We start from the raw sequence: 21976 nt of genomic DNA, 5'->3' as shown, positions 1-21976 counted from the left end.
GGTACTTTTGAGTCAGTAAAACGGGATCTTATCAAACTTCTGACGGAATCCCTTCTGCTCTCTGCAAAGCCTTAACCTCTCCCTTTCCTTAAACCCGTGCTAGTACTCAGAGTGACACTCCAGCCCCTTGGGTTCAAAAATGAGCTCATAGTTTGTTTTTTTCTCTCCTATTTCTTTTCAGCTACAGTTTTCTTCCTGCTGTGTCCTATCGATTTCTGATTCTGCTGCTCCGCCAGCCTCTCATGAGGGCGATGTGCTGATCCTGGAAGAATCCAGCTTCAGCGAGTGCAACTATGGAGCTATTTAACCTAACAGCAGGCTTATGGACCAAGGGAACACGGCATTTGATTAATTATGTTCACATTTAGCCTTTCTGTGGCATCAGGAGCGACTTTAACGCGTGACACCAGGCCAGCCTTTGCTTCGTGTAGCATAGCCTGAGTGAGGTGAGGGGAAACCCTGCTACACCTACAGCGTGAGGACGGCCTTTAACAGCCCTGCTGCTCATTTTTTTTTCCTCAGAAAGTAAGAAGCAGCTTGGGAACGCCGGGCACTGCCCGCCTAAAGGGCTGGCACCTCTGCCCTGGCGCTGTGAGGGGGCGTGAAATGGCCCCCGTGCCACCAGGCTGCTGTGGGGACACTAAAAATGCCCGCCACGAACGTGAACGGCTCCGCCTGGGGCTGCACCGAGCCGGGAGGCGGCGGGCAGAGGGCAGGGGGCTGCGGGCAGGGGGCGGCCATCGCCTCACCGGCCCCCCCCCTCAGCCTTTGCCCCTCTTCAAAATGGCGGCGCCCCCCCCTCAGCACGGGGCCGCTCTATCCTCCCGGGCGGTCCTCCGAGCTCCTCTCGTTGGTGAGCGCCCCCCTTTGCCCCGTCCCGGGAGGCGCAGTGGGCGCATGCGCGGGGCGGGATGGGGGGGGGGGGGGGCGCTCCTTCACTTCCGCCGTTCGGCGGCCGCTTCCGGTCCCCCCGTTCCTTGGTAACAATGGAGCACAAAATGGCCGCCTGAGGGGAGCGGCGGGCGGCGGCCACACGGAGCTCGGCGACGGGGCTGAGCCGCGACCGAGCCCGCGGCGGCGGCGGCGGCGGAGGGGAGGTGGAGCCCGGGGAGAGCCCGGGGAGAGCAGCGCAGCGAGAGCTCGGGCGGGCGGTGAGTGCGGGAGGCCGGCGGGCGGCCGCCCAAAATGGCCCGCGGCGGGGAGCGCCTCAGGAGCCCCGCAGGGCCCGCGGCCCCCCCCCACCCCCCCCAACCCTCCCCCTTCAGGCCTTTAACGGCCAAAATGGGGGAGGGGGAGGGGACGGGCGGCCCCTGGCTGGGGGGGGGCGGCTGCGGGCGCTGCTCGGGGCCTCGCTGGGCAGCCCCAGCCCGGCATCAGCGGGGCCTGGGGCTGGGGCTGGGGCTGGGGCTGTGCCTGGCGTGGGCTGGGGGGAGAAGGGGGACGGGGCAGGGGGCTCCTCGTGTCCCTCCTGAGGGTCTCCATCGGTTTGGGAGCTGCTGGGGTCTGTGGTGTTGGCGGTGCCGGCCCTGTTGGCACGTTAGCCGCCTTACCTTTGCTCTGTTACCTTGGTTTTCTGAGCAGATTCTTCCTTCCTTTTCCTTTTTTTTTTTTTTTTTTTTTTTTTTTAAAAAAAAACGCTGTTTGTTGACGTTCTGGGTTTCTGTTTACCACGCCTCAAAACTATTGGCAAGTGCAGTTGTGTGTTTCTTCATCTTTGGTGGCCTGCCGTAATGGAGGAGCAATGTCAAGCGGGTGTAACGTGTAGATTTTAAGGTTCATTATTTGTTTTGATTCTAGCATGTGGGAGAAGGAGCTCAACAAAGGGTTTCACAGCAAAAATACTGTGTGTGTTTTTTTCTTATTATTTTTGTTTCTTAATTTTTCACAAAGATAATCAGGAGGAGCTTGTAAACAGGAACTCAGACTGTGCCGTGCCCAGCAGTGCAGTCACACGGCTGAGGTGTTTCCCTGCCCAGGCTGGCAGTGGTGCCTGGTTTCAGGCTGGAAGTTGTCATCGAGGTGCTAAAGGAGTCCCGATACCTACTTGTCCCTGAATGCTAACTGCAGTGACTTGACCACGTTTTTTATAAAGAATAGCTGACTGCTTCTTAGGTGGTTAATTATCTTAATTAAGAGTTTGATGCTTAGTTTTGTTGTGGTGGTCAACTAGCACTTGAAATAAGTGGATTTCCTCTACAGATTGACCATTTTGGTATTAAACAAATTATGGCTTGGGATTTTGTCTCCCCTCCTGCTAACAAGTGGAAAGCATTCCACAGATTATAAAATTCAGGGGTTATTGTTATGTTGCACAACTAAAACATGACAGTTCGTGCTACAGAAACGTTTGTCACTGAAAAAGCGCACTGGAGCTTGTTGAGCACGTAGTGGCTGACATCTGTATCGTATTTATTTCCCATCTTCCTGAATACATGGACATACCAAGGTGTGCTGGAAACAGTGCTACAAGTGTCTGGTCTCTATTACGTGTCTTTTTTTCTGTTTCAGTATTTTTAGGGGAATGAGTAATGTGATCCCGCGATGGAAATATTTCCTTAAACACCCGCGTGTTAATGTACCTGGCTAGTTCATCCCTTCATTCCTCATCCCTATGGAAATGTATCAAAATAAGTTCCTTGATCTTGGTAGAATGCCTCTAATTGCAGCGGAGGTGTTGTAATTTCTTTTTTTACTGCTGTAGCTCAATGTTTTGACTTAATTTACATGAGCCTAAAGGTTCCGTTTGAGTCCAGCTTAACAGGTTACTAGGCTTTTCTATATTTTTTTATAGAGCTTTCTGTTTCCGTGTACTAAAACATCTCTGAATCCAAGCAAGATTGTTGGGTATTTATCCGAGTTCTTGAGCCCTAATCTTAGTCTTGAGGAGAGCTTATCAACTCTTTAGCCTGAGAAACTTGGTCTTCAAGAGATAAAGCAAAACTCAGGATATTTTTATGATGGTCTTGTGCATCTCAAAACCAACACCTCTGAACAGAGCAGTAGCATAAGAACTTAGAGGCAGGGTCGTTGTGTGGTGAGTAGGGGCAGCCAGAAGTGTCACGCAGCCTCAGTTCTGCTTTTCTGCAAATTCCTGGTTGCAGATCAGGTCATAAGAACCACACAAGGCTGCACCTCCCTCGTGTTGTCATTAACGAGGGCCTTGTTAGTGTCTTGCTGCTGCTCTGCAGTGCTGGAGCCCAGCTTTTTACTGAAGGAGGTCTGCGGAGTTGTGCAGCCTCATAAAACCATCTCAGGATAATTGAATATGTCGGAGAAGTCAGGGCGCGCTCACTTGCTCCTAATTTAGTAACTTAAAAGCATTTCACTTACAGCAGCCTTAATTTCAACATGCAAGATGTATGTGCACGTAATCTTGTTAGAGTGCTTGAGCTTGCCTGCCTTAGTTTGTCGTCAGAAATGGAGCTGCAGTCCTAGGATAGGTATTGAAATTCGCTTAGATTTTGCTGAAATTTTCCCCTTTGATATTTGTTGGGTGCCAGGCAGCAGCGATAACAACAAAAAGTCCTCGCATCGGAGTCGCCGGGGGGTTGTATTTGCAGCGATCGGCAGTGTTTTCTTGGCCTTTTAGTAGAAGCTGCGTCGGCAACAGCTTTGTGCAGAAAGTGAGAGTAAAAACGTAGAGCTGGGCTTTTAAGTCAGTGCGACTGCCTTGGTGCTTCCCCTGACCAGAAGTTCTCCTTCCGCAGAAATCAAAGCGTGATGGCCTTCGGTTTTGTGGGCACAACTTCCTTACTTGGCAGCCCTGCTCATGCCGCTGGCTTTCCGTGGCAGCGCTGGGTACGGGCGTGCAGCATCGCTGCTTCCTTCGAGCTTTCTGCATGCTGAGCCAGCAGGAAGCCTGCTGCTGGGGGAGAAGAGCCTCACAACTGTCTTCTCCCAGAGCTGGAAAGTTGTGGTACCTTGTGGAGGCTGAACTTTCTCTTCTGGGGTACCCTCCGAATTTGGGCCCAAAAGGAAGTGCTGTCTGAATTTTGTTTTCAACGTCTGTGCGAAAAATGCTGTGCTGATAAGTGCAGAGGATGAAACCTGAAGCTCTTATTTTGGTGATTGTTGCCATGTTCCATCTTCTCACTTCCGTCTTCATTCCCCATGCTCAGTGTTCTGGAATTGCTGAGTCCCACCCTTCATACCCAGAAGGTGATCTGGGAAACCAACCTGTAATGAATTGTTTCGTTTCTGTGCCTAGATCTCTCTGAGGTGGGAATCGATACAGTAGGATGGCAAGTGTTTGCCTCTTCCTATCAGCGTGTTCTGTTGAAATGTTTTCACTGTTTTTTTTTTTTTATTCTGTGGAATTTTCTGCAGCTGTGCTGAATGAGTATTCATTTGCTTTCTGTTATTTAAAATGTACGTTCAGAGTGATGTCCTGCTGTATGGACTTTGCTTTGAAGCCTTCTGGGGCAGTGAATTGGCTGAATCCGTGTCCAACTCTCCGTATTAAGTCAGCACTGAATTTCATTGCGGTTTACACGATATATTTCTCAGAAGACAAGTTTCTTCCCGCTTTCCACAAGTGGGGCATGCTCCATGGTATTTTTCGAGGCCAGGAGGACACAGAGTTCTTGTGTGTTTAGGATTTGTGGTAAGTTTAATCAGAAATCTTGAAGTTGTGGAGAGCTGTTGTTCATCAGACAATCAGAAAGCAAGAGTAGCAGGAAAAGGAGTGCGTCCAAAATTCATGCTGCAGTTTTGAAAGGTAGAAAAGTTCCTTGTTACCACTTCTGAGATGTAGATTAGGGAATTGTACCTACGCTGTCATAGCCTTCAGCCTAATCACCAAGGAAGACTTGTGTAGCTACCCAGAAAGACAAAAAAAAAAACATTGATGCAACGAAGCTCCATGTACAATGCAAATAGCTGTTTGATTTCACTGTTTCATGGTATCTCCTTTCCTTAATGATAGGACTCACTGACAGTTTTGTGCTTCTGCTTTTGAGCTCGCAGTCTGGAGAGATGAAATATTTAAGATGAAGATGTAGTTCCTGTTCTTTCTGCCTTTGGTTATTGAGAAGTTGTGCGCTGACGAGCATGGAAAGGATTTCTCCACTCGTGAGTCTTCTAGGAAAGCCTGGTAGTCGGATCGAACGCGGGCCGGGGGAGTCGGTGCTACCCGTTAGGTCGGTCCTGTTTGTGCCCGAAGAGCCCGCAGTCACAGAGCTGCCTGGGGCCCGTCCTGCCCAACGGGGCGGGATGTCAGAGCTGGGGGAAAGAGCGCTGAGCAGGCAGCTCTGCAGGAGAGCCACGCAGCTAAAACGTCTCTGAGGTGTGTTTGGTGAAAGAGGGGAGAGAATAGGTAACCCAAAACGAGCCCAAACCAGAAATACCAAGTGGTGCAGCTTCCACCACTGAGTCGCTGCTTTTACTCAAAGGGTTTGACAATTCCTGCAGCCTAGGAGTAGGCAAGGTGCTCTGCTGGCTGAAGTACCTAATTAAGCTGAGGTTATGAATCATAAATGAGAAATTAGCCTTTTGCTGAGCGCATCTATGAGACACTTATTCATATTGCCATCATCCTTTCTGTGTATACCAAGGTATTAATTATGTTGCTGGGCCGTGAGGTAATTCAGGAAACGTTCGAACACTCGGGGCGCTCCACCTTTGCACGTAACGTTGAGATGCCAGCAGTGCCTCGATGGGGGAGTTTGAGAGACCTTGGCTGCACAGCCGGCTCGTAAGCATCTCATTTGTTTCTGCACATCAGCTAAGTGCCTTTCTCTTCTTAAAATTTAAGGCTTGCCTCGTAAATCTGATGAAGATTATAACGTTAAGGTTTCGTGTTTTCAAGAATGCCGGCTAAGTTAGTGTTCTGGTGTTAATACAGGTAACTGATGTCAGGAAATAGGAACCATTTTTGAAGGGGAAAGAGCTAGCAATTTAGCACTGGGACTTCTGTTCCATCAGTACTTTTGGGGGAAGAATTCTCTAGTCTGTCAGTGCTAAGCGCTCCGGAGACGCCCAGTGTTACTGGCAAAGATAAAGGGACAACAGGAGTGTTTTATTACTGCCTGCTGTCCCACTCCTTTTCTTTTAATGACTGTAAATTCCTGACTGGCTTCTGTTTACACACTCATGAATTGGCATGTGGGAAAAGGTAAGATATTTCTGGTACTGTGTACCGTAAGGAACATCTAGGATTGGTAAATCATCCCTATCCACGAGCGCATATTACATCCTCTTGAATAAAATTAAGTATTGCTACCTGCTTGGGGCTTGCTGTTCTTGCTGCCGCAGTCTGTAGCAGCGGTGGAGAGGCAGCTAGGCAGCTGTGCTCTGAGATCGTTGGAGCATAACTGCGGGAAGATCCTTTGCTGACTCGTCAAAGGATGGGAACACCAATTAAGAATTCACTGTAGTATTCACAGGAAACTATCTGGATCTTCAGCTGCTGAAGAATATTTCCCTTCATTTATTTATTTTTTTAAGAAAAAGTAGTTTATTCTAGCTGTGATTCAGTACAATACCTTGTTTTGGGCAGCCTTCAGGTGATTTTTTTTTCCTGTTTCCTGTAGGAAAAAAAAAAAAGATTTTCATTACTGGATATCCCGGCTGAAGCTGGCAGTAATTGACAGATCTGAACTTCCTACTCACAGACGTGACCTTCCCCACCCTTTGTCAACTCAGTGCTGACAGGGAAGAACACTAAATAAGGAAATTCTGAATCTTTTCACATGAGTAAGAACAAAGTCTTACTTTGAGTTGAACGAAACCACTAGGAGAAAGAGAAACAGGGTTGAAGCGCACCTGCTTATTAGATAATCAAATGTTGGGTATTCTTTTGTAACTTAATAGTATACCTGTAGCTTTTCCCTCGTCAGGTTTCCCTGTGTTGCTGCAGTCAGCTTCCTTAAGCCGGTCATAATTTGCTGCAGTGTGTGAGCTGAGAGCAGAAGCCTGAATCCCCCGAATGAGGGAAGGGTTCCCAAGTTATTTGTGTGAGCCTCCACCGCATCAAAAACGGAGCAGCACTGCCACCACGGGAACCCTGCAAGTGGGATTTGTGCTGAGATCCCGGATCTGAGGCTTTTTCTTAGCCATGATGTCTTTGCAGTCTTGACCAGCAGCTGACTTTACAGTTGAAAGCTGAAAGAGGAGGAGAGGGGAGCAAGCCTGGAAATAAGTAAGACTGACTTCGCTGTAGTTTCAGCATTCCTAAAGAGTCAGCTATTGAAGCGTGCATCAGTCTGTTGGTAAAGAAGAGGTTATTTTTCTCAACTTCACTTGTTTTGCCTCTGCCTTTCTTCCTGACCAAGAGCAGTGTCCTCTGCATCTTCTGAAATGACGTGGGCAAAAGTCTTGCTGTCAAGTAGGTGTTAGATAGCCAAGGTGCCCGCGAGCACTGGAGTTTGCAGTCAAAAGGAAAATTTCAAAGCATAAACAGTAACCAAATGTCAGACTTTGTATACATAATGCACTCTTTTAAAACCTGTTGTTGAATTAGCCTAGTGCCTACAAATATGCTAATGTTGCAGTTTGTGAAGAACACGTGTTTTAAGCTCAGTAAAAATCAAGGTAGCAACCATTCTGAGGAAAATATTTTACAAACAGCTTTATGCTGCCCCTGTCCTTTAGCGTTACTACATTCCCTGATTTTCCTAATTGTGCTGTCAACTTTGCTTCACTGTCGTCAGTCTCATGGAAAAAAAGAAAATGCTGGTTAGAGCATTTCCCAAAGCTAATGCATCTTCCTGGGCTTTATTTTGGAATCAAGTCTCGTTCTACTTGGGATATTATTCAGGTGTCTCTTGTAAAAAGCAACAGCTTTGTCTTCCTGGTATTTTCCTTCGATTGGGTATGTCTTGAAGTTAGTTGGGGTCATAGCTGTGTTGCAGAAAGCGTGTAAAAAGCTGTCAGGTTTCAAGCAAGCTCTGTTCTTGTTGGAAGTACGTGCCTGAGGTTTGAAGGGCACACGGATTTCATAACTGAGCCCAGTCCGAGTGGGACGTACCTGCTGGAACCGTTGTGCAACTTCCCCTGTGAGTGGGTTTACTTGACAGCGTGTCACATGCGAGTCTTCAGACTGGCCATGCAGTCTTCGGGTTGCACCAGAGATGTAGCAATGCAGGGACAGCTGCTGGCCTTCCGTCTGGAGCGGTGGTAACCCCGCAGATTGCTGCTGCTTGCTGATTCTCATGGAAACAAATCCCAGTAGCCTTCCACACCTGTAACACGGAGGGCCAACAGGTCATTTATGCTTTAACGTGACTAACCTAAAACAAGTTTTACTGTGTCAGAATGAGGACTGGAGTGGCTATTTCTATCATCTGCAAGTCTGCAATAGTGGGATGTCCTATCCTGTGGAATTTCCTACTGCCACACAGAGGTTGTCAGCTCACTTTAATTTTCACAACAGCAGCTGAAATAAACTCCAGTCAGAGATCATGCGGCACTGGTGTCAACTGTGGGCAGTCCTGACTTGACAGCTGTGCTGACAAACCAAAAAAAGATGCTTTTTGCACTAGACAGATGTCTGAGTGTTGGAAACTTTCCAGCAAGAAGCAAAGAGCTTTATTCTTCCATGTCACATGCAACATGGTTTAAATGAAAGGAACATTTTTTTGATGGGGAATATTATTGCAGAGCTTTTTAGCATGCAGAGGATTAGCTTGCTAATCACCTCTCTGAGTAACTAGATTCTACCAGTTATACAGGAAAATTCTTGATGTTGTGAGTAGCGAGGCATGATGATTAAGGAAACTAGTTATTTTAACTTCATTTGATATATTTGCATGGCACAACTAGTGCCAGTATGTCTCCTGCATTTGCATGTCTTTTGTTTTAATTTTGACCAAATATAGACACTGTATTAATTAATTTTCTTTTTTTTTGAGATGCTGTGAAGGATCTCTTCCAAATGAAAAACAACGTGAGGAGAAGACTTTATTTTATTTATTTATTTTTTTAATATAACCACATTATAGAAAATAGTTCTTCGAAGCAGAAGTTCTGGCAGGTATACATGGTGGAGTTTTGTCCTGGAAATGTGTTAGTCATCAACATCAGCAATTCACTAATTACTGAAACTTGCAAGCAAATTCTTCTCTTGACTTACAGCTACAGAGCTGATTTTACAACTGCTTTTTCATTTTGGAGGATACTAATAGCCCCGTCTCTTCTTTTTTCATATATAGTGTTCTGTAGCATCTTCAGACTCATTTATTTAAATCCCTTCATTCTGTTAAAACTCACTTGGATGTTGAAGAGGGTGTTTCTCTTAATTGGCAGTAAATTAGATTGATTTCTGCTTTCTTTACCATAGTGCAGGGAAAGAAGGAGTGATGAATGTTTAATCTCTTTTAGAGTACTCTTTTAGAGTTAGTGTAATCACGTATGGTTTGTGCCTCATGCTACGCTGTTGTATGGCACTGTAAGGCATGGCTTTGGGATTCATGAGGCAGTTGCAGTATTAGGAGTATTTTATGGCAAAAAGATTGCTGTGGACACTTAGTAAACTGATACTATTCCATGGTGTTTGTACTTGCTGCTTTGAATATAAGTAGTGGTGGCTCTAGACTTTGTAGTTCTGGAAGTCGCTCGTGCTTTGAGAATGGTTTTGTTGTGATCCGTGTCGTTTTGCAGCCAATCTTAACTGAAAATTCATTGGCAAAGTCTTTTTCTCCTCAACTTAATGAAGAATATACTACAGGTTAAACATCTAAATATCATGCTGTGTTTCACTAAGTTGAATGAAGAGTTTCTTTTTTCTTTTTTAGATACTCTTCCATTTGTCAAGATGGAGAGCTCAGATTCTAGTGATAAAGGAAATATCGATCAATCCGAAGCACAACGTCAGAGTCAGCTAGATCGGTTAGATCGAGAAGAAGCTTTCTATCAGTTTGTAAACAACCTGAGCGAAGAGGACTACAGGCTGATGAGAGATAACAATTTGCTAGGAACACCAGGTAGGTTATGCTCGTGTATATACATCTTCCTGGAATTGCCTGTAGTTGATTTGTGTCGTTTTCTGTTCTCCTCAATCTCCTTCACCCATTTAGTTCATGTGCTGCGGTTGTGTTCCGTGGTAGGGAGTAGCTTCTTGCTACCTTGTACGTACTCAAAATTGAGGGCTCCACCATGGAGAGGTGGTTGGGACAATGTGGATTCATCAGATACTAAAGTCTGCTGTTCGCACCACTTGATGGGAACATCCAGAGTTGACCCTGTTATGGCCCCTTAGACTTCTGGGACAGAAAAGAAATCACCCTTAAGCATGTGTGAAAACTTTATGCTGGTATTAAGAGTTTGTAACTAGGATAATTAATCTGGTGCAAGATTCTGCATGGGTGTTTTTATGTCCATTTTTAATCGACTTATTACTTTAAATTGACTCTTTATAGGATGATGCCTAATTGAAACTAGTTATAATCTAAAACATGACTTCAACTAATTTGAACTTTTTTTCGTGCTTGTGAACACATTATCATTTTTTTTCCCCACTCTGGACAGCCATTTAATTGGAATAGGCTGAAGAAAACTGCTGATGAGTTGCAGAGGTTGCAGAACCAGAAAGCACACTTGTCTTTTTTGAGTAGGTTGAAACTGTTGGATCCTTCAGCAAAACTTATTTGGAAGAGTGGTGCTGAAGTGTCTGAACTTCCCCTTAGCAACCTGCTTGGCAGTCTCATTATGGCAGGATTTAATTAGAGGAAAAAAAAAAAAAAGACAAAACAGTGGCTTGTACCTTCTGTAGAAGCTTTTGATAATGCTTGCCATACATATGATTTGGAAATATTTTTGGAAAATTTTGCTTATTTTCTAAGGTGAAATTACTGAAGAAGAGTTGCTGAGAAGGCTACACCAAGTTAAAGAAGGTCCGCCACAGCAAAACAGTGATGAGAATAGAGGTATATACAGTATTTGTGAAAACTCTTAACTTTAGCACCCCATACGGACCTTAACTTGAGTGCAGGAGTGGAACAAGTTAAGCCTAGGCAGGTGCAAGGTGAGCTTTGTTTCAAAACTAAGTGAACGTTATGTCTGATATCTGCTGCAGAGATCAGTTTGGGACAGATTTCACCCATAACGTGTCTGTTACTTGCATCAGAATAAAGTTCCATTTAGGTTTCTTTTTCTTTATTTTGAAGATTGTTTTCCTGTCTGCTCCCTTTGGGGATGCTTTTTGGCAATTCTTCTTTTTGTTTTTATTCACCGTTCTTCCCTTCCAAAGGTGCTCTATGGGTTTTGTTATCACCCCTCTAAAGAGGTTGGTGGAGGATTCTTGGAGCTTACCACTGGGGTTCATTCTTTAGTAAGATGGGTTTGCTGCACAGCTGATCTCCAAGTGAAGGGTCAGGACAAACATAGGTCTCAATTCAGTGAGATCCCTTAATTGTTTGGAAAGGAAAACACAGAATATTGATGTGTTTTAACACATGAAGTAAGACTTTCCATTTACAATAAATAATGCGTGTTACTTAGACTTGTTTGCTGTGTGATGGCTGCAGCCGGTCTGTGCATATTAGGAAAAAGAAGTCCACTCCTGCTCCCTTAACAGAGCTCTGGTAGATAAGAACTGTGATGCTACATGTGAAACCACAGTTGCTCTTGATGGGATTAAGCGCTTCTAAACTGTCGCTTTTTTAAATTAAGCACTTATGTTTTTGGAAAAGATCACTCCAATGTTAGCTAAGTGCTCTAATTTTGGTAGTTCACTGTCTTTTTCGCAGGTGCAGAATCCGCAGAAGATGTTTCAAATGGAGATTCTATAATAGACTGGCTTAATTCAGTCCGACAGACTGGAAATACTACACGAAGTGGGCAACGAGGAAACCAATCTTGGAGAGCAGTGAGCCGGACTAACCCAAATAGTGGTGACTTCAGATTCAGTTTGGAAATAAATGTCAACCGTAATAATGGGAACACAAATCCGGAAACTGAGAATGAGCCATCTGTAGAGCCTTCCAGTGGGGAGGATTTGGAAAACAGCCAAAGTGACTCTGAAATTCCAAGGTCTGAATCACCGTCTGTAAGGCAGCCTGGATCAGAAAGGAGCACTTCAGAGGAGCTAACGACTGAGGAAGCTTCTCCTAGAGGGCAGAGGAGAGCGAGAAGTAGGAGCCCAGAACAGCGGAGGACACGGGCTAGGACTGATAGAAGTAGGTCACCTATTAATCCAGTGAGTGAGGCTCCTCGCAGGTCTCATCACAATACATCATCTCAAACGCTTGACCATTCGTCGGTGAATGAAGCTGAGGGAAGCTCTAGAACTAGGCAGCACGTGACGTTAAGGCAGCATGCAGTGGGGACTGAGGTGCCGAGTGAAAATGCAGTTCTGTTTTCAGCCCCTGAAACAAGACCTGCTCCTCAGGCGGCAGGTTCTTCAGAAACTAATGGTGCCAGTGAGTCTGCAACTCCTGGGCAGAGGCCTCCTACCATAGTGCTCGATCTTCAGGTGAGAAGAGTTCGTCCCGGGGAGTATCGGCAAAGGGACAGCATAGCCAACAGAACTCGGTCCCGCTCCCAGACCCCTAACAACACGGTCACTTACGAGAGCGAACGGGGAGGGTTTAGGCGCACGTTTTCACGTTCAGAACGGGCTGGAGTGAGAACTTACGTCAGTACCATTAGGATTCCTATTCGTAGGATCTTAAACACAGGCTTGAGCGAGACTACATCAGTTGCTATTCAGACTATGCTGAGGCAGATAATGACAGGCTTCGGAGAGCTGAGTTACTTTATGTATAGTGATAGTGATGCAGATCCTAGTGGCCCTGCTCCAAATCAGAACGTGGATGCTTCCGAGCCGCAGAACGGAGGTGGTGGTAGTTCAGGCAATGAAAGTACGGATGTTAGCTCAGGGGAGGTGTACGAAGGTGGTAATGAAGGTGGTTCAACATCTGGTGCCAGGCGGGAAGGTCGGAATACAAGAGGATCAGTCACGTTTGAAGAAAGTGGTTCTCTCCCATTCCTTAGCCTAGCACAATTTTTCCTACTAAATGAAGATGATGATGACCAACCAAGAGGACTCACCAAAGAACAAATTGACAACCTAGCCATGAGGAATTTTGGTGAGAGCGATGCTCTGAAAACCTGTAGCGTGTGTATTACGGAGTACACCGAAGGCAACAAGCTTCGGAAACTGCCTTGTTCTCACGAGTATCATGTCCACTGCATCGATCGCTGGTTATCAGAAAATTCCACTTGTCCCATTTGTCGCAGAGCAGTCTTAGCGTCTGGTAACAGAGAGAGTGTTGTCTAAATGAGATCTGAATTCATGGCCAAGCAGCTAGTGTAATAGTGATGGGCAAAGAAGTCACTTCCTTTATGGCCACTTTTTGAGTGGTACCTCATTGTATAATACTGACTTGGAGTGAATCTTCCCTCATGAGAGCATTTTCTCTGAATTCAAGCTTGTAAAATCCTAAAATTCCTTTAATTAGCGGTTTCAACATCTAGCCAGTTTGTGTGATTAAATTTCACTTGTCCAAAGACACCTACCGATTTAAAAATACTTTTTTCTTTATGAAGAGTAAGTTCTAGCCACTTCCTTCCTCCAGCCCAATAAACATTTTGTCCTAAAGATTGTGCTTACGAGGAGTCTGAGAAGTCATCCCAGCTTAATGTACATGAGTCGTAGATGATTTTCTGCAAGAAATCCAACTGACTGAAAAAAATAACACAAATTTAATTGCACACTTGAACATGTTTTAAATTTTCATACTGGGTTAATATTGGACGTGTCTGTAAATAACACTAATGTTAGCCCTTTCCCCATCACTATGGCACGCTGTAGGATGAGCTGTTAGCTTAATTGGGATATTTATCTTGTTGTGGAAATATAAGAATTGCCTATGCTTGTTTAAATAAAAAAAAAAAATCTGTTTTAAAATTGTAAAGCTTTTTTGTAGAAGCTCAGTACTTTTCCAATGCACTGTTGTACTAACGCATTAAGAATTAAAATTGTACCATGCTTAGAAATTGAGAATGCTTTTCATACAAAACCCACCACACAGAGAGCAAACTAAATACAAGAGAGCTGCTTTTGTAACTGTGTGCCTGTCAAGAGCAGTGCATATCTGTACTATTTATGTGAAAAGCTACTGTAATATAAAAACAGTTGAATTAGACATCTTAATTGCATTTAAGAAATGGAAATTAAATGTTTATAATTGCAGTGTTTTGGCTCAGTAATGTCACCCAAAAAGATGATAAAAGTTAGAAACTGTTCTAATGGCTGTTTTTTTTCTTTATACGGTTCCTAATATGTAACAATATAAACTGGTGTGCACCAGGTTATTCCGTGAGGTTTATGCCCAGTTCTTGCATTTTTTACTTTAAACTTTAAAGGTAACCCTGTATGATTCTTCAGCAGACAAATAGTAACCCCTACCCCCCCCCCCCCCCCCCAAATCAGCTTCAGCAATATCAGTTCTGTTCAGTGAACATGATCTATCCAGTGTCGGTTTGAGTGCTGCAGAAAAATAAGTGTTAAATGGAAGAGAGATTAATTACTAGAATGCTACGTTAAATTTGGAGATTATAATTGATTACTGGAATGTAGGTAATGTTATTCTTAAGATTGGCTACGCATTCCAAAACAGACTCCTTATGCTCCCATTGGAAGGTCTGAACAATTACCTTCAGAAGTGTGTTTGTGGCACACAGAAATAGAGAACCAGAAGCTGTGTTGCTGCCTCGATGTGGTCCTGAGCAACCACATGGCCCCAGAGGTCCCTGCCGACTGCAGCCAGTCTGATCCTGTACCTTAACTCAGCGGTGTCAGGGGAAAGCATCCCTGCACTTCAATGAGCTGCCTTTGTTGTATTCTCTAGTGTTGTTCTTATTTTTCCCCTAGCTTATGTCTGCAGCAGGGAAAGCCTTTCACCCCCAGAGTGGTAGTTGCAACGGGATATGAACTGCTCTTGCTGGCTGTAAGGGAAATGTTGCGTGCTCCTCAGATGATAAAACCAAAGCTAGCCTTTTTTTTTTTTTTTTTTGCCTAATTACAAAACATTTTTGATGTTTTCTAGTGGTGGTTGCATAAAATACAGTGTCTGCTCTAAGCCATTTTTAATGTCTCATCAGTTAAGGAGTCCACCATGTCCCAGAATTCACACTATTTTTATACATGTGCATTTTGTGGTGTTTGGTTTAGTGGGAAGCCCTGACTGGCTATTGAGCTTGCTTTCCTCCTGGTGGGACACACTGTCATGGCACAAAGAATAAGTGTTTTGGGGGGATTTTGTTTGTTTTTAACAGAGGAATAAATAAGCTCGTGCTCTTAATTTTTTCCCTCTGTGACACGCATCACTCTGAAATCGGAGGTTAGCTATTAACTTCAGGTGCTGGACTCTCATGAATGTAGGTAATGTATTTGATGCCAAAATTTCTTCAACAAAATAACACTTCTGAATTTCTTCCAGCAGCATTCACATAGCAAATACCTGCTATCGGTTGCAGTTTCCAGTAGCTCTATTGACTTACTGGAGCGTAGAATCAGAAGGAAAAAAAAAAAAACAACTAACCTCTACATGAATGCCATTTTAGATTTTGAAAACCTGACATACTTCTCTGAAGACTAAGCACAGTGACAAGCAAGAAAGGGGCCCATTAGTGCTACTTAACGCCAGGCACGGCTGTGATGCGTGTCATCCAACATAGCTTTGTTTTTTAATGTTCTGAGTTTCCAGGAACTGGACACTTCGGTAGGCTCAACTTTACAGTTTTGTTATAGCTTAATAGTGGCATGCCTTAACATTTTATCTTTCTGTAATGATAGCAACCAATAAAATGTTGGAGGTTTCCCAAATGGTACCAAGAACAAGTACTTCAAGCTCAGTTGAGAAGCCCTTGAGTGTTCTCCATTATTTTACACGCCTTTTCCAACGCTGAGTGTACTGATGGTGCTGGGGGCTAGGTGCCCAAGGTCTGGAAGGGTTAGCAGGAATTAAATTGCTGACATGATGAAGAGCTCCTTGTGTAGCTGAGTCATCTGTTGGCCCCTGCTGTAGTGCTGGGGAAGAGCAGTGTCCTGGCTGCTGGGAGCTGCAGCCAAGAACTTGGTGGTGGCCACCAGTGCCTTCGTATCGCACCGCATCCACAAACCCCACACCGCTGCGGGGTGGGTGTAGGGCTGGGGTCTGGCAAGAGGAATTCCTGAGTGCTGCTGCATTTTACCCTACTGTCTTGGGATAATTCCATTTTTGTCCTTTTAAAGTTGTGTTGCAGTTAGGAAAACTCAGTGTTTCCACGTTGGTTGCTAACAGAACGTGAAATGCACTAATTTTGAAGGCTCGCCGTTAGCCAATTTTGCAGTTTGAAGTCATTATGGTGTTGAGATTTTGTACACATCGCTGCCCTTGGGTTGCTCTTGGTATTACAGGTGGGATGCAGCACCTTTACTCACGCTTATAGCCACATGAAAGGTTAAAATGGCCATTTTTGTCATTTTGAAATGCCTGCTTGTACGGAAAAGAGAAGTACAGAGGCAGAGGCAGCCTTGCTGCGGCAGCTGCCTGGCTCGTAGTGCCACCTTGTGGGAGCCTCTCTTACCCTTGCAGAGCCGGCATAAAATCTCCAGCCCGTCGCTTGGAGCAGCCTGGTTTCTTCTTGCTCAGAAGGATTATGCTTTGTTTTTCAAGGGGATTCCCTCTTACCGCCTGCCTCCCTCGTTAGTGTGGTGCTTTTTCCAAACCACCCAAGCTGCTGTTGGGAGTGCTTATCTGGTGGGTGAGCTGGATTCCTGTCCTACGGGACAGCTCTCTGACAGCAGGACCCCCATACACAGCTGCGAAAGCAGTTGTGAGGCCAAAACCTAGAACAGCGAATGGTATTTTTTTAATTAAGAGCATGTTTGATAGTTTTAACTCAAATTGCAAACTGATACAGAGTTGTGGGTGCTTGCTTTTTTTTTTTTTTTTTTTTTTTTTCTTTAAATTAGGGCTTTATCCATTAAAAGACTGTGAAGACTTATTCCTGGGGTTTGTTAGCTTTCCTTTTTACATGCACTTTTTTTTTTTTTAATCACTTACAAGAGGTTGTTTTTTTTGTTTTGTTTTGGTTTGTTTTTTTTTGCAAAGAACTTGTAGGCAGTTAATTGACTCGTCTTAAAAACCGATTTCATTAGCGTAGCTACCGCATGCATAGAAATTACTCATTAAAAGTTTAAAGACTTTTGGTAGGAAGTATTAACGTGCATGCACAGCAGCTGCACTAACACGATACTGTACCAGTTTTGAAGGAGCCATAATTGTCCATTGTGTCAGCTTGCAAACTAATGGATTTCCCACTAATGTTGACACAATGGACCGTAATGACTGTCATCCCCGTTTCCTCTCAGTTAGCTGGATTATGCAAATACGTCGCGTCCAAAGGGCTGTTTCCCTGTCTAATTGCAGGGGATGTTTATCTTGCGAGGGTTGCCTACACAATGGGGAGGCTCCGCGCCGTGTCATGATAACGAGGGCCCGACTTGGCGAGGGAAGAGGCGGTGGCACTGCTGGCCGTGGGGCTGTGGCTCTTGGTGGCTTTTTCTGAAGCTCCCAACGCAATCTTGGCCACCACGCTGCAAGGCTCACCTGGTTGGCGTAAGCCGTGGCCTTATCTTTGGCTTGAGCTCCTTTTCGCTACCATAAAGTGTACATGTGTACGTGTCCAATATTTTGGGTTTCTGCCCATCATGCCGCAGGGACTCGTTGCTTGCTGCGATCAAGTGTTGGTGAGCGTTGGCTCAGAGCCACATTAAGGGAATCTGTAACAAATTCAGAAATATTTCCGATCTTTGCATACTCTAGGCTTTTTTTGTTTCTTTCTTTCTTTGTCCTTGACTGGGGAGGGAAGGAGGAAGGTGAAGAGACAGGACTGATGGTAACTTCCCCAAAGTACATTAAGTCTGTGTTGTGTTAAAAAAGAAAATCAATTTGCATCTGTTATACCAGGGTTTCCCAACCTCTTCTTGAGATGTCTTTTAACCATACTTTTGGGTTTGTTTTGATTATTTTATGTGGTTTTGGTCCCTTCAGCTAAAACACCCAACACCCCTTCCTGACTCTCCCTCTCTGCCAGTACAACAGCTCGTGGTTGGGAAGCCCTGAATTCAACTGAGAATGTAACAGTTTCCTTTTTTTTTTTTCTTTTTCTTTTCTTTTTTTTTTTTTTCTTTTTCTTTTTTTTCTTTTTGTACAGCGCTTTACATCTGTTTATACTGGACTTGTTTAGTACAAAATGGTACTCTGAGGTCATCGGACAACAGTTCGACCAGATTTGATAGCTAATATTTAGGAGGAGTTTGTTCCCTATGTAAGATGTCATAATGCAAATTTAAATAGACTCAATAAAATGCATGAAGTGACCATTTTGTGCTTGATCATCACTCCTTGGGCTTATTCTTCTTAGGGTGGGAACGTGCTGGAGTAACGATGGATGTGGCAGGAATTTATGTGTGCCTTTTGCCTTGAGGCCAGGCAGAAAGAAAAGACCTGGAATGGTGCAGCTTAGTTCCCTGAAGCATTTATTGCTCCTTAGTACATAAACCAGAGGCAATAAATCTTACGATGAGCCAGACGTGTAAATCTGTCCTTGGATAATGTGGGATAAAGCAGTAAGTTACCTCCTGAGTGTGAGCTGTGACTTTTACGGGTACCCATCAGTGACCGGGCGCTGGCAGGACTGAGCCCCACCAGAAATGCCCCAAACGCTTTGCAGTGCTCATGGCTTTTGTAAGAAGCTCTCACATATGGCTAAAAGCTTCGCCCTAAATTTAGTAGCTGATGTACGTGCAAATGCTTGCTCGAGTGGGAAGGAAATTTTGTAGGGTGTGGGGAGCTGGCTTTATTACCAGCGCTTCCCTCACCTCGTCTCCGCTCCTCGGGTAGGAAGTCGGAGCAGAGGCCTGATGGCATGGAAGGAGGAGAAGGGGCAGGACAGTGATGGGCGGCTCGAAAACACGCAGCACTTGGCGTGTGGGTGCCATGGACTGCTCCTCCTGCCGGGTAGCTGCCTCAGCTGCTTGGCAGCACGGTGCTGCTCGCCTTGCTGTGGCCAGGAGGAAGGTTTGTGGGCTTCCCCAGGGACGCGTTGAGCAAGGATTCTGCTCCGCCTTCAGCCTCCCTAGGGAGACCTCTGGGAAGAGTTTTTTCCCAGCTGCCGGAGGCTTCATCTCGAGCTCTGAGGTGTCCTGCTCTGGAAGCGCACCACTTCTCCTCCAAGTCTTTACCATAGGCCTGAATTTTCATTTCGGTGCCTTCACCCGTGAAGTAGTTCCCACTCTTTCCATACCAGGAACCCCTCGCCAGCTCCCTGGCTTCAGCCCTGCATCTCCCTGTGGGAAGTCCTTTGGGTTGTGTATCCCCGTGTTAGTTCCTTAAAAACTGCCGACTGCCCCCCCAAATTGCTTTAGAAGTCCAACCCAACCTCGGAGCATGTGTGCTCTCTGGAGAGGCTTGGGAAGGGCTCCACAGACCTCTCCTCGATCTCGATGGGAGCTGCTGGTTGTGGTAGGGAGGGAAGCAGAGGCTTCACTGCCAGCTCATCTTCCCTGCCTGTCCCTTGGTGGGTTGAAATGTTGAAAGTTGAAATGTTGAAAAACCCCCTCTTTGGGGGCTTTCAACATAATGAATCTAAGCTCAGCTGCATCGTGGCTCCCTAAGCCCTTACAATGAAGTTGTACAGGGAAAACTAAACCCACTTTTTTGCCTTAAAGGAGACGGCATTGTCTCTGCCACTAATGAGAAGCTGATGCTGCATGCTCCAGCTGTTTCCCTGAATAAATCCCCTGCTGAGCTGAGCATGTGAAAAAGCAGGCGTCGAGCGTCCCTGACAGCAACTGCTTCATCAAACGGGGCGGTGCTGTCTGGGGAGGGTTTCTGGCATTTTGGCTGCTGTCAGGTCTGGGGTTTTTGAGAAAAAAGGTTGCCCAGAGCATGTTCCTTGTGGTAATGTTGGGGTGTTGGTGCTTTGCAGCAGGGCTCAGCTGCAGGAACCTCACAGAGTCCAACAAGAAGTGAGGGGTCCTGCAGATGGAGGGGAACAGGCCCAGGCACCTGGAAGCACAAGGGCTAAGGGTATCCTGTGCTGCACTGGGAAAAGTATCGCCAGCAGGCCGAGGGAGGTGACCCTTCCCCTCCACCCAGCACTGGTGTGGCCACACCTGGGGTGCTGGGTCCAGTTCTGGGCCCCCCAGTACAAAGAGACATGGAGGAACTGGAGAGAGCCCAGCACAAGATGCTGAAGGGCCTGGAGCTCCTCTGCTGGGAGGAGAGGCCGGGAGAGGTGGGACTGCTCGGCCTGGAGAGGAGGAGGCTCGAGGAGGACCTGAACAGGTCTCTGAACACCTGAAGGGAGGGTTTCACAGCGGGATGGGAAAAAGGGTTTGGGCCGCACGGATCAGGGCTGGTGAAAGCATCAACATGGGTGGGAGAAGGCTGCGGGAACAGCGGGCAGGCTGGGGGGGCGATGAGGCGCCGGCCACGTACGCCAGGGCCGAACAATGCCGCAGATGGGCCGATAACAGATTTACAACCCAGTGGCGCAGCGCCTCGGAGGAAGAGGTGCGAGCCACAACAATAGCAGCAGCCAGGAGCCAGAGCCCCGCTCACCCAGCCCACCGCCGAGCACCCACCCCGCAGTGAGCTTATGGCAGCTGATCTGCCAAAAACACGAGAAAAGCACACCCCGAAGCCTCGCCACGACGAAGCAGGCAGCCTTTCTGCTCCACACGACGTGATTCTGGTCCTGCAGTGCCCTCCCCTGCGTTGTACTTGCTTTAGATCTCTGTGTGTGTACATATATTTTTTCCCCTCCCTTGTTTTTCCCCGCTGCCAATATTACGTGGTTTCCAATACATTACTCTGCATTAAAGAAATCCCCCAAACCCAAGCTGAAATAAAGTGAGCATGCCCTAAACGCACGCTGTGCTCACCCTCCCAGCCACTCGCTGCGGTCCCTGTGCCTCCCCTTGGCGCTGGGGTGATGGAGGGGGATGGATCTTGGGTCCTGCACAGCACAGACTGTGTGTGTACTACCAAAAGTATGCAGGTATATATGCCATTCACATGCTTGTCTAAAATGTACATATTTTGCAGCTCCTAGGAAACAAATATAAGACATCAACATGCTTAGTATTTAACATAGAAAATAATTCATTTAAAATTTAATATATAAAACACCAGCTTTGAATTTTAGAAGTGATATTTCCCAGCGGGCAGGCTCACAAGCTCACCGACAGAGCTCTACGTGTGCGCGTGCTGCCTGCCCTGTCCCTGCACGCATGGCACGTGGAGGAGGGCTGCTGCTGCCGCCTTTGAATCCCTGTTTACTGCCTCTTATCAGCTCCCACTGGGGGTTTTTTGAGTATTATTTGCAGTAAATATCCCTGACTTGAAAAAGGGTTGAGATGCATATGGAAAGAAAAATGAAAGCCTGAGCCATATCAAATTAACGTGTGTGTCAGCTTTCATCTGATGTCAATTAAGGCAGCTAGTGTAAACAATTTGTTACTTTAGAGGTGTTTTTTTTTTTTTTAATTTTATTTTAGAATCCTTGCTAAAAGTCTTGTTTTTGGTTCCATTCACTCCCTTTCTTGCACACCCTCCCCAAAAATGCTCCTATTGGCAGCACAGCTTAGCTCTCCCAGCACAGTGCTAATGTCCAGGAGGCCTCACTGTGCCCTGAGCCCCTGCCAAAGGAAGAAATAATAATAATAATAATAATAATAATAATAATAATAATAATAATAGTAGTAGTAGTAGTAGTAGTAGTAGTAGTAATAAAACCCTGGTGCACTGACACTCATGAGAAGCATTTCTTTAGGAAACCACAACCCCCTTCCTTTTTAAACTGGTTTTATTCTACACAATTTTTTTTGAACAACATTCATAAAACAGTCATTACAAAAATGTGCTAATATGGGTTTGTTTTGTGTTTTTTTTTGTTGTTTTTTTTTTTTTTTTTTTTTTTGGTTCATTTTTATGTTGTTTTTGTATACCAATGATCAGAAATTCACATTTTGAAAGGACAGCCA

The 21976-nt window shown here is 45.6% G+C and overlaps 1 protein-coding gene across 2 annotated transcripts; it reads left to right on the top strand.

Annotated features, from left to right (window-relative positions):
- The first annotated feature begins 992 nt into the window (after nucleotides 1-992).
- Nucleotides 993-14253, top strand: RLIM (ring finger protein, LIM domain interacting). 2 transcript variants are annotated; one of them, XM_084534060.1, is made up of 4 exons: nucleotides 993-1151; nucleotides 9732-9920; nucleotides 10779-10862; nucleotides 11685-14253. In XM_084534060.1, exons 2-4 carry the CDS (start codon nucleotides 9752-9754, stop codon nucleotides 13214-13216), a joined length of 1785 nt encoding a protein of 594 aa, XP_084390186.1. In that variant the 5' UTR covers nucleotides 993-1151; nucleotides 9732-9751; the 3' UTR covers nucleotides 13217-14253. The 2 variants fall into 2 exon arrangements, with proteins under 2 accessions (XP_084390186.1, XP_084390187.1); XM_084534061.1 differs by lacking the exon at nucleotides 10779-10862.
- The last annotated feature ends 7723 nt before the right edge of the window (nucleotides 14254-21976 follow it).

This window comes from Aythya ferina, assembly GCF_964211825.1.
Source record: "Aythya ferina genome assembly, chromosome: 13".
Lineage (NCBI taxonomy): Eukaryota > Metazoa > Chordata > Aves > Anseriformes > Anatidae > Aythya > Aythya ferina.
This window is presented reverse-complemented; position numbering and strand designations above follow the sequence as displayed.